The sequence below is a fragment of the Numida meleagris genome, chromosome 4, assembly GCF_002078875.1.
Source record: "Numida meleagris isolate 19003 breed g44 Domestic line chromosome 4, NumMel1.0, whole genome shotgun sequence".
NCBI lineage: Eukaryota > Metazoa > Chordata > Aves > Galliformes > Numididae > Numida > Numida meleagris.
The window spans coordinates 24,474,977-24,489,431 of NC_034412.1; the positions used below are offsets into that span (position 1 = coordinate 24,474,977).

The 14,455-nt window shown below is 47.0% G+C and overlaps 1 protein-coding gene across 12 annotated transcripts in view; it reads left to right on the forward strand.

Annotated features, from left to right (window-relative positions):
- TMEM131L (transmembrane 131 like) overlaps positions 1,453-14,455 on the forward strand; it is a 73,164-nt gene continuing 60,161 nt past the window's right edge. For 7 of the 12 annotated variants that reach the window (XR_002437800.1, XM_021393811.1, XM_021393813.1 and 4 more), the window contains exons 1-3: positions 1,453-1,624; positions 1,829-1,899; positions 8,382-8,425. Coding sequence is in view for 8 of the 12 variants with exons in the window: in XM_021393811.1 (XP_021249486.1) it covers positions 1,501-1,624; positions 1,829-1,899; positions 8,382-8,425 (239 nt within the window). In the remaining 4 variants the exon portion in view is untranslated. Of the gene's footprint in view, positions 1,625-1,822; positions 1,900-8,381; positions 8,426-14,455 lie in introns of those variants that run through there. The other 5 variants (XM_021393820.1, XM_021393819.1, XM_021393815.1 and 2 more) reach the window with 4 other exon arrangements.

Genomic DNA, 14,455 nt, shown 5'->3' on the forward strand with positions numbered 1-14,455 from the left:
CCCCACTGCACCAAGCGTCCTGCTGGCAGCTGGGCCCTGAGAAAGGACAGAGACTGCAGGGCCAGCAGCAGGGCTGGCTGTGCACAGAGCAGCTTTCATCTATTTATCCATAAAGACCAATAAATGCACACAGCAGTGGCTTGGAAATCACTACAGACCTGGACAATAAGTATGTGCGTGTGCTAATCTCAAGGGCAGGAGGAATTCAGAATGCAGGACGCTTCCCGTATTCCCATGCATGACTTGCAGGCATACAAACCCAGCACCAGCCCAAATGCTCTGCTCGCTGCAGGTACTGCAGGCCCAGCCCAGCGCAGTGCTTTCTGTGTGATGCCATCCCTCCAGAATGCATCCTGCACAGCAAGCCCGGCATCATTGCCTCTGAAGCTTTCAAAGCTTCGCTTTAGTTTTAAATGCCTCTTTAAGCACAGACAATGCTCCAATTGGCTCTCTGAAACCAAATGAAGCTTATAAAGCTTTGAATGCTATTGTAACACGGCGGGTCCTGCAGGAGGCTGCAAATCCTGCTGTGTGCAAGGATCCACTGCTCTTTCAAGTGGATGCACTGTATGTGCTAAAAATTGTGGGCAGAGCAGAGCAAGGAGAGGACAGCGCGTGTCAGCATATTTTTTAGATTACCTCGCGTTTGGTGGTACCACAGCACTAACACCACCACTTTGTAACATAAAAGGGCTAGCTGTCCTCACTTCTCTTTCTGTAATACGCAGGGAAGCTGGGGCTAGGCACTCTGCGATGCCGGATGTCGGCGATGTCGGAGCAAGTGGCTCGTTTCAAACATATTGCCTGACCAGAAAATGCAACGCACTCTTGTTTTTTGCAGTCTTCCCTGGGCTGCGCTACAGAAGTAGCCCAACGTTGTCCTGCACCGATCCAGCCCGCAACAGGGCCCGGCAGCGACTCCCTGTCTGCCTTGGGATTTCGGAGCAGTTCCTCCTCCCTTAACCGCACGGCGAGGGCAGGTCCTGTCGGTCCCTAAAGGATGAGGCCGAGCCACGGCCCCATGAGGTGAACAGCCCTCGTGGCAGCTTGCTCCTTGACAGGGCCAAGGACGGGGTGCCCCCGGGACCTGCAGCCTTATCGAGGGGCTCGGTGGCTGCTGCCGTGTCCCGATATGTGGTTGCTGTCGGGCGATAGCGCTGGGGCGGGCAGAGTACTGCAGCGACGGGAGCTCTGCAAGGGAGGCACAGAGCACCGACTCTGATTTTAGAAAATGCGCACAGGTTAAAATAAGTGTTTCAAAATAATAACAAACGCCTAAGAGCACGTTTCACGACTCGTCTGGCTTCATCGAGGAGGCGGGACTCGCCCTACGCGCTTCTGCGCCTTCCCTGCTTCGGGGCCCGGACCTAATCTCCGCGCCCCCCGCGCGCCCCACGTGCTCGGCGCGGGCCCGAGGGCGGGGCGCTGCGGCGCTGGGCGGGGCCACCAAAGTGCTGCCCCGCCCCCGCCCAGCCGCAGCACGGCGCGGCGCGGCTCGGTATGGCGGGGCTGCGCTTAGCGCAGCAGAGCGGCTACTGCCGCGCGGCTGCGGCCATGAACCTTCTGCTGGGCGTCTTCCACGTCCTCCTGCCCTGCTTCCGCCCCGGCGAGGCGCAGGGGCAAGGTGAGCGCGGTGCGGGGGCGGCCGGGGCGAGAGGCGACGCTGCGGGCGGGCGAGCGGGGCCGCCGCCCACGTCCCCGGGGCGGCCGCCGCGGTGGCAGCGCGGGGACACAAAGGAGCCGGGCCGCGCTCCTCTTCCCCTGCCCTCCCCCGTGTCCCCGGGCCGGGCGCGGCGGGCACATGTGTGCTTTCTCTCTCTGCCCGCAGCCATCGAGCCTGTCCCCGGCGTGGTGGAGCTGTGGCAAGCCGAGGAGGGCGAGCTCCTGCTGCCCGCGCAGGTGAGGGGGCCAGGGGGGTGGCTGCGGGGCGGGGCTGGCCGCGGGGCCGCGGCGGGGCCGGGCTGTCAGGCGGCGTCCATGTTCCCGGGGGCTGCTTCCCCTGCGCGCCTTCCGCCCTTGGCCCCAGCCAGCCGCCTTCTGCCCGCATGCCCTTTTTCGTTGTGTTATGTATTTTTTTTTTTTTTGATTGTAAAGCCCGAACCTGCCTGCCCGAATTGCGTGGTAAATGCCGAACGTGTACGCGGTTATTATGCATCTGTTTGTATTTCTCAGCTCGCTCAGGTGAAGCCATCTTCCCTTCCCCCGCCCTCCCCCAATGACACATCATTTCTGATGTGACTCCCTGGACCGTGGTGCATTTTGGTTTTGTTGAGCTCCTTTTGTCGGGCGGTAGCAGAATGCGTTGGATTCTGCATGGAAAGAGGAGCAGGGATGGTAGAAACACGGGGCCGAGCCTGGGAGGGAGGAGCAGCGCTGGCAGTGAGGCAGAGCTTCTGGTACCGGAGTCAGTCAGTGGGCGCTGACAGAGCAGGCTATGCACTGAGCTCTGCTCCTGTGCTGCATGGCAGCGAGCTGGGAGCAGCGGTCCTTGGGGACATCTCCTGTGCGAGGGGAATGGCAGAGAAGTTCTTTTCTCTAGAGCCATTGTACCATGTTTGATGCTCAACTGCTGGTAGCCACTAATGTAGGGGAATGCAGCAGAGGTGTCATTTTGCACCAGAGCTAGCTGGCGTTGGGTGCTGCCTGCTGGGGCCCAGCTTTCTGTAGTTAATGTGTTTTGTTGTTCGGAATGTGTCCGCTGCTACTCAAAAACAGGTGTGCTAGATGCTGAGGGGAGGTGCCGTCCCCATGGCCAGCACTGCCTGGGAAGCCTGACCCTCATGCGCTCAGTCCTTACCTTAGCATTAGAATGTGTTGGGCATAGAACCATGTAATGGAGTCGCTTAGAATTGCTCCTTGTTGCTAAGGAGTGATTACATCACGTTTACTTCCCGAGAAGATTAGGTCTTCTTGGAAAACGCTTTCTTCTTGAGCATCCCAGCAGAAATGAGCTCTGGTGCGGCTGCAGCTAAACCAGGCGTGAATGGCCCCTAAGCTTGATGTTGTTCAGTGCATGACCCTGCTGTACCCCTGTGGCAGCAAGAATGCCAAGGCTGATCTTCTGTTGTTGTAGAGGCTGCATTGGTTATGCAGGAAAGCAAACAGAGCTAGTTCCAATTGTGACAGAGCAAGAAGTGAAAATCACAATAGGCTTGCTGAAATGCAGTGCTGGCAGTGAGAGCCAGATGAACCAGTATCTGCGAGTGCTAGTGGTGCAGAGGCTGCTTTGCATCACTTTCTCCTCAGAGCTGGAGGCTCAAGCAGCATCTGCCTAGTGGGAGACTGCTCAAACAGCAGCAGCAGGGCCTGGGTTCCTCATGCAAGTTTTAGGATGAAAGCTCAGCTTTCCAGGCTCAACCTTACTGCTCACATTTCTACTCCCCCGCTTGGTTTTGGCTTAGCACCTCTCAGGCTTTTCCATTTGGCAGAAAGAGAGAAGGAGACCTCTCTGTGTCCCTGTAGGTGTGGGTATGGACTCCTTGATGAGGAACAGTGCTGCTGGCCTGCTGTTGCTGTTTGTAGCTGTTCTTTGAGCTCCTGAGAGATTGAGTATTGCCCTGTTTTGAGGGTCTCAGCTAGTGAAAGCAGTTCAGTGTCATCACTCTGCTGCTCTCTGGTCAGTACAGAGCTCGGCAGAAGTGTTAGCAAGGCTCTTTGGATTCAGAGAGCCCCTTCACCCGGTAACTTTGAGTTCCCTTCCCTTGTTGGCATCATGGGAGAGTTGCTGCTCATTGATAGCCACGCTGCATGAAACAGAGGTCTGACTTGTTACTCCAGAGAAGCTGTTGTGTTCCCTTATTCGCAAGAGCAGGCTTTCCCAGTTAGACACCTAGCGGGTTATTGCCCAACGTCCCTGCACCAGTGTGGTGGTTGTGTACTGAGAAGGTAAGGGACTGCTGGAATGAACAACTTCCTGCTCTTGAGTGGGTAGGAGACCTTGTTTGATAAGGAGGACTCTACATATTTAAAGGTAGGCCTGGGGGAAGGTGTTGGTTGCAGGAAGCTTCCTGGTTTCTCAACTGAGTTCTTCCTTTTCTGTTTTGGAGGAGGGTGGGAGGGAAGGGGTGCAGCACAGTAGCAAGGACTTCCCATGCAGAAAGGAAGAACCCCAGGAGGGAGCCATGTATGCTGCTCTCCCAGAGCACCTCTGTCTGCCTGCATGTCCTGAGCGCTGCGTGGAATAGGGATGACCTCGCCCTGTCTACCCAGCCCTTTTGCCTTTTGTTGGTGGCCTACCAGTGCTGTCTGATGCTTTTCCCTTTCTGTAGTGGCTTTGCACTATTATCTTATTTTCCATGCATCATCAGTTGTCTGTGACATAGCAATTTTGAGCTTTTCTTGCTACATGCAGCATTTGAGAATGGTAGTCAGATTGTTCAGTCACCCAGTCAGCTGCCAAGTTGCCTGTGCCTGCTTTTTTTTTTTTTGTAAGGTTGCAAGCAGAATAAAGACATCAAGCTAAAAGGAAGGGGGAGGCATTTCAGTCTTTGTAGCCATCGCCCAGCATCACTCTGCCAGCTCGTGCTGCATGCTCTGGAGCATGGCCACCGAGGCCTGCACGCCTCCACCCTCCTCGCTCTACCTTCTGTTTCCTCCTGCTTCCCTCTCATTGTTTGTGGGCCTCCTCCCAGCTTCCCTCCTGTATGTAGTAGCTTCATGCCTTTTTTTTTTTTCTTCTTTTTTTTTTTAATCTTTTCCTCTCCTTGTGATTGTTTCTGTCAGTGTTGGCTTTCTCTGCAAGCAGTTTGGCTGCAGAGTGGTGGCTGGCCTGTGGCTGTGGTGCTGTGCCTGAGCCTGGGTGGTGTTGGGGTACGTGGGCTCCTGAGCTGGGGAGAAGCTAGTGTACTTCCATCTGTCCTCCTCCAAGAGTCACGTCTTTGTCGTGGGTTTCTTTCTTGCTTTGAAATGGTGCAGTGTCCCAGCTTGCAGTGCTGCCGATATTCCCCTTGGGCCCGGTTCCCTTTTCTCTACAAAGATGGTGTCAGGCATGGAGTGGTCACAGAGATCCTGCCTTCTCCTCATCCTCCTTTTCTTCAGCCTCCTTTTTATAGTGTGATGACATAAAATGTCTCCAGTGTGGCTGGATTTTGCTTTTGCTTCCTATTAGTTGTTCTTTAATGCTGAAAAATGTGAAGCCTTGCCTGCCCTGACAGCTGGGAGATGAAGGGAAAGTCCGTGGGATTTTGACACAGGAATTTTTGAGTGAGAGAGCCTTGGTTAGAGCAGTTGTGGTTTTTATTCAGATCCTTTATTATCTTGTGGGTTTGGTTGTTTGTTTGTAGCTTGTTAATATTTATTTAACTGAAATGCTCAGGAGAAGTCCCTTTGTGTAGGACTTGACACTCAAGACCTTCTCTGTTCTGATAAAGAGGGGAGGAAAGAATTTGAAGGGGATCATAGTGAGAGGGTCAGACCTTCTGTCTCCATGACCACAAAAAATGAATACCATCTGTTATTTATGGTGGGCACTACTGAAAGGAGTTACTGGAGAATTGCTGTTGCAAGATTATCTTCATATGATCAGATTATCACTGCTCTGGCAATTACTTGGAGAATCTGAGGGCAGTGGTGAGCTGGTTAGTTAAATATGGAGGAAGGCATTCAGTGCTTTCCATGTATGTCATGGAATCAGTAAAGTTGGAAAAGACCAATAAGATCCCCAAATCCAACCCTGACCCACCACCACCATCGATATTCCACTCTTCAACTCCCAGTGCACTGCATGATGTTGGGATGTGGAATACAGATGGAAAACTGTAAAACCATGACACCCTTGAGCCATGTTTCTCAGTGCCATGATTTCATTTTAAAGAGAAATAATGAAGGCTAAATCCTGGGTCTTATCATGATCAAAAATGACAGTAAGTCATCAAAGGGAATATACATACCAAACATTTGTGGGTTTTTTCCCCCAGTGTCTGTGTCACGTCTGTCTGATGCAATGGGTTTTCTGCTTTTCCTGGCTGGTGCAGGTAGGACATGAATAAGGTGGTTCATTAGAGGAATGCCTTGAGTACATTTGAATTTATTTGCAGGTCCTTAGGAAGTTACAGTGAGTGCTTATTTCAGATTATTGTGATAATATTTCAGGTATTGAATTTTGGAGAAAGAGGAAGACGCCCCAGTATTTGCTGCATCATAATGGGTTTCAGGCATGAGGCAAATACAGAGTTGTGTGGGCTTTTGCTGTAAAAGTTCTGCCTAGGTCTGTAAGATACATTTTTTCTTTCCTCTTTGGTCCATGTAGTAGAGATTTGTCTTTAGTTCTTTGGGCTAATAAGGTTAATTTCTCTGCTGGTTTTGAAAGCTAGTGAAGGCCCTGATCTCACATACATATCTGAGATACGTGGCACTGTAGTATGCCATTAAGAGAGGCACATCCTATCAGCTATGCACAAATTAGTATATGCAGTTGCCTACTTCAAAGCAGGGCTTGTCTGAAGGCACACAATTTGTGTGAAAGCCTGAGATGGGCTTGGGGTGGGGATTACTCCTCTCTGGGCTGTAAAAATGCTCCTGCAGTCTCCCAGTTCAGCTGCTGGATGCTGCTGATACAACTTAATCTGCATGGCCAGCCCGTCTTATGCAGGAACTGTCAGCCCAGGCTCTCATGCATTGTGTGACATGAGGGAGGCTCTTTCAGGGCATGAGATAAGCACCTGCCTGTATTCAGGATGAGGTCTGGAGGAAGGGGGTATTTTATTTTCCTGGCATGGATAGGCTGCTGTACCCTGCATTTTGGCCTTAGGAACTGTTTCTTTCCCCTCCCTTGTAGTACTTGTTTGGTAGTATTGTAGCTGGATAAGCCTTGCTTGCTTTGGTGGTTTTGTGTGTTCTTTTTTAAAAAAATTATTTTTTCACATCCTCAGTGTAAGTGTATGTGTAGCTTGTTGTACAGAGAGGAGGGAAGAACGTAGGAGAATGCTTGAAATGGAGCATGGCGTGCGTACGCCAAGTCAGGGGTGGTTTTATTTTTTTTCTTGCACAACTGAATTTTCATGCTGTGACTGAACTGTAGATTGGGAAGGTTTTCTTCATTATTGCTTAATAAAATGTGAAGAGTAGTAGTCGACACTAAGGTAATGATTACTAGGAGTGAACACTGTAATGACAGTCCCAGGTTCTAATGCCTGACAGATGTTAAGCCATTTAAAAAGGGAGAGTTAAGCGATTTAACATGAGGATAGATTGCCAGCCTGCCGTGGGAGAGGTGGGTGAGGAGCCCTCTGGTTTTGCTCAGCGTTGTACGGAGGTTCTGGAAATGTATTGGGAGCTTGGAGGAGCAGGAAAACAGATGGTGCCTTTGTGTCATGCCTTACTGGTAGAGGCTGGTGGGCAAGGGCTGGCTTGGTCCCTGAAGGCAGAAGGTGCACTCTTGATTTTATTTTTTTTTTCCCCTACTGTTTCATTGCTAAAGTTCGTACCTGGTATCTCATGGAACCACCACCTGCTCCTGCAGGAGCTGGGAGAGCTGTGCTCTGCAGGCTATCTGTGACCTCCTCTAGAAAATGTTAATCTCCCTAAAGTTGTGCCTCGTTTCATCAGCACAGACTGGGCTGTTGTAACACATTCCACTTTTAATTATACCTACAGCTCTCCTGGAAATTTCAGTGGGTCCAGAACACAGCTACCTGCTTGTTTTAAATGGATTTCCTGCAGGGAACTTGTTGAACCAATGCAGGAGTACATTTCTGTAGACAGCGCCAAGTGTTTAGTGGTGAACTGCAAGCTGGCACTGTTTGTTTCCTACGTGTCTTGGAAATAACCTTTGTCTAACAACTGAGCTAAGTTGCTGTGCTTTCAGCTTATGCTCCCTCCAGTTTTTGCACATTTTGCTGATGGTTGGGTAAGATCTGTGTTTGGGATCTGAATGTCTTTGTTGGAACTTGCTGCCTCACATTTGCTTTTGGCATTACCGTGTAACCTGAACATTAAGGCATTTTGCATCATTTTATCACATACTGGCAAATGATGCTTACTGACACGGGGAATGTAATTGGAAGTTGGAAATAACGAGCTTTGCTGTAGTTCGGGGACAGTGGATGTTTTCAGGTTTAAATTGGTTGTGTGACCAGAACTTTAGGGGGATGCATTTGTATAAATGGAAAATAAGTCTATTGAATCAGTGTCTGAAAAAAATAATGGAATAGACATGACAAGTCACCACTTATTTGGCAAAATAAGCTGAGACCTCGAATGGGATGGCCAGCATCCACCTTTCTTGGATCACAAAGGAATTGTTGAGGGAATTTCAGATTTTTGCTTTTTTTTCCAGACAAGTCAGAGTAGTCCAACTCCAGCAGAATTAGAAATAGCGCACATATCCTGTGCTTGCTGTTATAATTCTGAGATCCTCACCAAGTATTCTCTTTCTTTGGTAGGCTGATTCTGAGGAGGATGTGGAAGAGCATCCACAAGAGCAAAGGTAAGCAAAACTCAAGAGAAAACAAGACTACTGAAGCTTTTATTTTTTTGTTTTAGGAAATACCAGAGTGCAATCGGGCAGGCTACTAAAAATGTTTATCTGCTGCTGCATATTATTTTCAATACTTGTGACTTACTGGTTTCTCTTCTAATATTGATATTACTTCATTAGCAAAGCCGGAAAGTAGCACATGTGAGACTGGAAAACCCTCTTGCATCTGTTTCTGTTTATTTTATCTCTAAGCTGTGTTTACCTTTCATTGCTTTTACACACACACACACACACACACACACACACACACACACATCCCGTGCTTATCAGTTCTGCTTTATGGTTTATTTTATAATTCATTTGTTTAAACAAGGGGACAATTTTGAGTTCCAAAACTTGCAAACGTAAGTAGTCTCTGAGTGCTAACATGTAACAGGAGGATAAGGAGGACTTAAAGCCAAAGACTTCTTATTATGTTGCTGTGGAACAACAAATAGTACACTTTATTCTTTGAAATCAGATAAATAATAAAGGTGTTAAGAAACGTGGCCTTTAGCTTTGCTCTTTCTGTTAGTGCCAGGCCTCCTCTATTTCGAGGTGCTGGGTAAATAGTGTTGCAGATTATTTCATTTTTTGAATGCACATTTTGTTTCCTCTGACTGTCCAGATTAAAATGCTTGGACATCTACCAGTGAAACACTTCCTTCCTTTGGTATGCATTAATGTGGGTACAGCTTTCTGTGCCATGCCAGTCACAAAGATCACAAGACTTAAAATAAACACATGTAACGCCAGCATGTTCTGATTGCTTCAGTTAGCCAGAAATGCTTTTCTCGTTTATCTCCTGTCTTTGCCCTTGGCTGGGCTTTGAGAGCAAGTAGATCTGATAAAAACACAAGCGTTGCTGGGATTTGGCAGTTGGGGTACACACAGGGATGGCTATGATTGACCAGTCTTGTGCTGGAGTGCTTCTTCACAGAGCTTTTTCCCCCCTCTCGCTGCCTCATCAGGAGCCTTCTCTTCTAAACCCAGCATCAACCTAGGGCTCTTGTGCCCCACTTGTGTGGAGATGACAAAATGGCATAGAAGCAGGGTGGGAGCGTTACTCCCTGCCTCTAACAGGTGTTGCTGACAGTTTGTGCTTGCTTACGTCCCCTGATTCATACTGCACAAGGAAAGAGGAATCTTTTTTTCCCATCTTTGAGAAAAGAAGGGTGGGTGAACTGTTGAAAGCTGGCGTTTTTCCTGTGTAAATACAGAACCTTCTGTCTTTCTGCTGGGTATTAGTACGGTTTTGATGCAGAATTTTTACTGTGTGCCTAAACACGCTCTTTTTCTTGAGATGTCATCAGAAGACAACAACCTCAAATGCTGTGCTTAAGGTGGTTACTGAGAAATAGGAAAAAGTGATTTGACCTTTTTGTCATTCAGGTGCTTAAAGATTCTCTAGTAATTACTCATTTCCAAAAATGAACTTGTTTTCTGGAGGTAAAGCTTCTAAGGTTCACTGTTACATGGATGGAAACATCCTTCTATTGTCATTCAAGTGCTTCAGGAAATTTGCCTAAACACATACTCATTTGTGCGCGCCTTTTAAACCATTTTGGCTTGCTGCAATGTCTAAACACTGATCTATGCTTATGCTGAAGGAATGTTACGAAGAAGACCTAGCAAAGATCTGTTGGAAGGTCTACAACTTGCTAGGTTCTTTTCAGATTAACTTTGATTCCTTACATTTATGCCACAATGTGCTGAAATCATGTGTGTTTCCTTTTCCTATAGCAGCAAAACCTGAGTGCTCGCAGCATCTCTGTCTCATTGTCTGCCAGCATGCCCTAGGGAAGTCAGCTAAAGACGCTGCTGTCCCTAGAGCATTTGAAGCAAAGGACCTGAAAGCAGTAGTGTGAACGGAAGTTAATGAAAACAGAATTCAAAATTTTCCCCAGAGCTCAAGCAAGCAGAATGTTCAGCATCTTGGGGTGTGAATCAGAAGGTCTCTTCCCAAAACACTGTTTTATTCAATTTTTAATTCTAGGCTAATGGGCTCTCTTGGGAGCTTGTTAACCTACTTAAAAACAGTGAAGCGTTACCAGTCTGTTGGCTGACTTCCTGTCTACGTGCATCACCGGATCTTCTGTTTGGGGTGGTCTGCCTTTGCTGCTGGTTTTGTGTGAGTGTGTTGGAGGAATGGATGTCATCTCATCATTAATGCCTTGATTAAATAGAGAGGTTTGTGTGGAAGCGACAAGCTGTTGTCAGAATACCAGTTTTTGCAAAGATCTGTTTCAGAGGTGAATGAGAAGTGGTTGATTTGGAGGTCCGTAGGTTTGCAGTTGCCCTGAGTGAGAAAAGGGTAATTAGCAACTCATTGATTTCCAGTCTACAATTTCTGCCCTTCTGATTGCTTTAGGTTGCTTTACTCTGCTTTCTGTCTCCCTGGATCAGACTCTACAGTAAGAAATGCTGGACAGCAAATACTTGACTTGCGGGATGTACTGCTTCAGGCCACAGTCTTTGACAGACTTAGTTGTGCTCATATGGTCTAACCTGTTAAAAGAAAACTTTCCTTAAGTTTCCTCAAATTTCTTCTTGCATTTGAAAGTCATCAGTGAAAAGATGCCTTCTGGAAGGATAACTTTGGCTCAGGACACTAGAAGGAAGACGGTAATGGGTGTTGACAAAAAATACTTTTTTTCCTTGTGCTGGGGAATGCCCATTTGGCACAGCTGGGAGTAACAGGATTTGAAGACTTCAGTGCTTTCTTTATTACATTTATGCTAAAGAAGAATAAGTCAGAAGGCACAGATAAAGGTACAATACTGTCCAGTGATGTGCACAGGTGATTCATTTGAACTGCCTAGCTTTCCTCTTCAAGGAAACAGACAGCTACCAAAAGAAAAAAAGAGGCATGACATTCTTCATCTGTGGTTTTGAGGACTTGGAGAATTGAGTTTCCAAGCTAAGATGGTAAATAACATTTGCACTAGTCCAAATAAAGTTGCACTCAGTGAAACAAACCAAGCAGATGCTGTTGTGTGCACCGCCTACCTCAGTTGTGTTCTTGCTGCTGGAACACTTCAGCCACCGGAGTTGCAGTGTGCTTTCAATACTTTCACCTTTCCTGATGGCACAGTGGGATTGCTCTTCCTCCCACAGTTTTTTGCTGTATCTGTGCTTTAGACGTGGAGGAAAAATGGGAAGGTAAAGATAGGAAAGGAGTAGTGTACTGACACATCGCCTTTTCCTGGCGTTGGTCAGTGAAACGTTTAACATCGCTGAAGTGTAATAAAGTTGGTAATCTGGAAGGATTTAAGCTGACATCTAGGAAGTCCAGGGTGTACTGGTTGTCTGAGAGACAACAATGCAGTCATGGTACACAACTGCAAAACTACGTGGTCAATGCTCCTGCAGGTACTTAGAAGGTGAAGGTACAATGCTTCATCCAGGAACTACTGTGCTTCACATTGCGAATTTCTGTGTAGCAGTTTCTTGCTGGTGACAATTTCATCCCTTCTGTAATCCAGAAGCACAGATTAGTCTGGTACTGCTATCTGTTAAGTCACTTTGGAAATCTAAAAATTTACCTAGATGACTCATCCTTAAAAAAAAGCCTATGACTTAGTGCCATAATTTGACAGCCCAGTTCTTGGAAAGTAATGGCATGGAGCTGGTGTTAAGCTTGTGTGCCAGATAATTGGCTTCGGTGCCCAAGTCAGGAAAAGAAGGACTGAAAAATAGTTTAGGATCAACCTGATTTTTTTTTTCTTACTGAAAAGAATGAATATTGATGTTTGTATCAAAACAAATGTCTGAACACAAACAAAATATTGTTTTATGCAGTGTTTGCTTATTAAGCATTTTTACTAAGGTCAAAGTTGAGAAAGTTATTAAAACAAAGAGCTGGAAAGTCACTTGGGAATGCTGAGGTATGATGTTTAAATGGTTTGAAAGGAACCATCCTGAAACAGTGTTTTCAACAAAAGCATCAGTCCAGTACCGCTAATCATTTAGGTTCCCATTAGTCTTACTGTTTCCCCTGAGCCGAGTATTTGAAAAAACAGTTGAGGGCTTTTCCTAGAATATGTGCTTGATCCTAACTTGTGATACGGAAAATTGTTTAATTGTTTAAGACTTTTCTTTGCACTTGCATAAGATAACACATTTCTGACATATGCACAGAATGGGTGTTTTCACTGAATTATACCAAAAAAACCACTTTGATACTGGTTAATTTTTGTTTTTAATTGATATGTTGGTTCTGTTGCATCCTACTTACAACTTCTCCAAATCACCAAGGGACCTGTCATCTTAAGCTTTACTGGATGCATGAAGAAATGAACATTATGTAACTGTTAGAAGTGGAAGTGGGGAGCGCACACCTACGTGTTACCTTTGCGTTCCTCATAGGGAACACAGGGGATCCTATGAATCTATAATAATAATAAAAAAGCTTACTGAAGGAAATTGTTGGATGGTCGACAAAGTTAAGGAATCTCTTGTAGATGAAGAAACAAATGATTTTGGAAGGAACTATTGGCATTACTCCTACTCTATAGGTTTCTGCCAGGCATGGCTGGGGTGGCATGCTGAATTCGTGCTGCTTTAATCTCTTTATCTCCATTTTTTATGTTGTAATTCATTCACCAATGAACTTTGCCTTGATGAACTTTGCATTGCATGCTGTTAGGGACAGCTGTGCTCCTCATGTGCGTTGCTCCTTCCAAAACACGGGTCCTTGTACAATTGTTGCTTGTCTGCTGATACGGGGAGTGAAAGACATGCATTCCCCCCCTTCTTTATTGCATGCCAGTGGTGTGTGCTAACAAATGCATTGGCTACCCTCTTGTTTATTTCAGAGTTGCTTTCAACGCTTTCTGAAACGAGAGCAGTAGCCCAGGGCAGCTGTGGTGCTTTGGACCAGTCCGGGAAGCTCCTTCTGTGGCTGCTGGGGGCTGGAGTTTATGCAGAAACTGTACTAGTGGATATACGCTGCTGACGGAAACTCTCCCATGTAATGACCCAGTCAAAACACAGAAATACTGCGCTTCACATTGTGGAGTCCTGTTTTTTTTTTCTTTTAGCTTCTTCCTCTTCCTGCTTTCTCTCCTACAGATCTTTTCCATACCTCATGGCATTGTTTCTTTCTTCTCTTGGTTCCTGTATGGGCCTGGAATGGTTGTAGTTCCAAGCCCACGTGGCAAGAGAAGGAGGCTGCCTTGCCCTCTCTGCTGTCTGTGTGCTGTCTCCTGCCTTTGGCAGCTCTACAAGTCAGATCAGAAGACAGCTCTGGTTTCAAAGCACTTCTTTGGCTTAGTTTTTGCCAGGCTAATGTTGGCCTGCCATCATTCTGTTCTGCAGCCTCCTCCCTGCTGCCCACTGCTGAACAGAAAGCTGAAGGTGTGTGTGCATGCCCAAGCCTCACTGTTTACCATTTTAATTTCTTTTAGGCTTTTGCTAAGCCATACATAGCCTGTACTTCGGGATGGAGTCTACCCTAGATGCATGCTCTTCAGAGCTCAATGGCCTGATCCAAGCACATGGAACAAGGGTGCCAGGCTTCCTGCTCCCTGTTCTGTTGGTTTCTGTATTGGTGCTGAAGCTGGGAGGAGTGGTGGCATGGGCTGCTGGTGCAGTTGTGCCAAAAAAATACATGGATGGGCTTGGAATGGCACACAGCCCCCCCACTGCCAGTGCTCCCCCGTGCTGCTGGGGAACCAGGCCGCCTTCTGCTTCAGCAGAACCTGCCTTGTTGTCACACAGGGGGCAGAAGGGCACTGTATGTTTACAGAGAGAGAGAGAGAGAAGAAAAAAAGTGAAAGCAAACAGCTGCTGTGGCACATTTGTCATCGTCTTAATCATTGTAATCTCAGTATCACCTTAGCCAATGTGTGCTACTTCTGTAACGTAAGTAGTTCAGAATAGGAGCTCTCTTCTTATGCTTCTACTTTTATATTTTAATACGCTAATGATGATTTCATGTGCGCATTTATCTTAAGATAATCCTTCTGATTTGTGAACAGTGGGACATATTTATAAGTT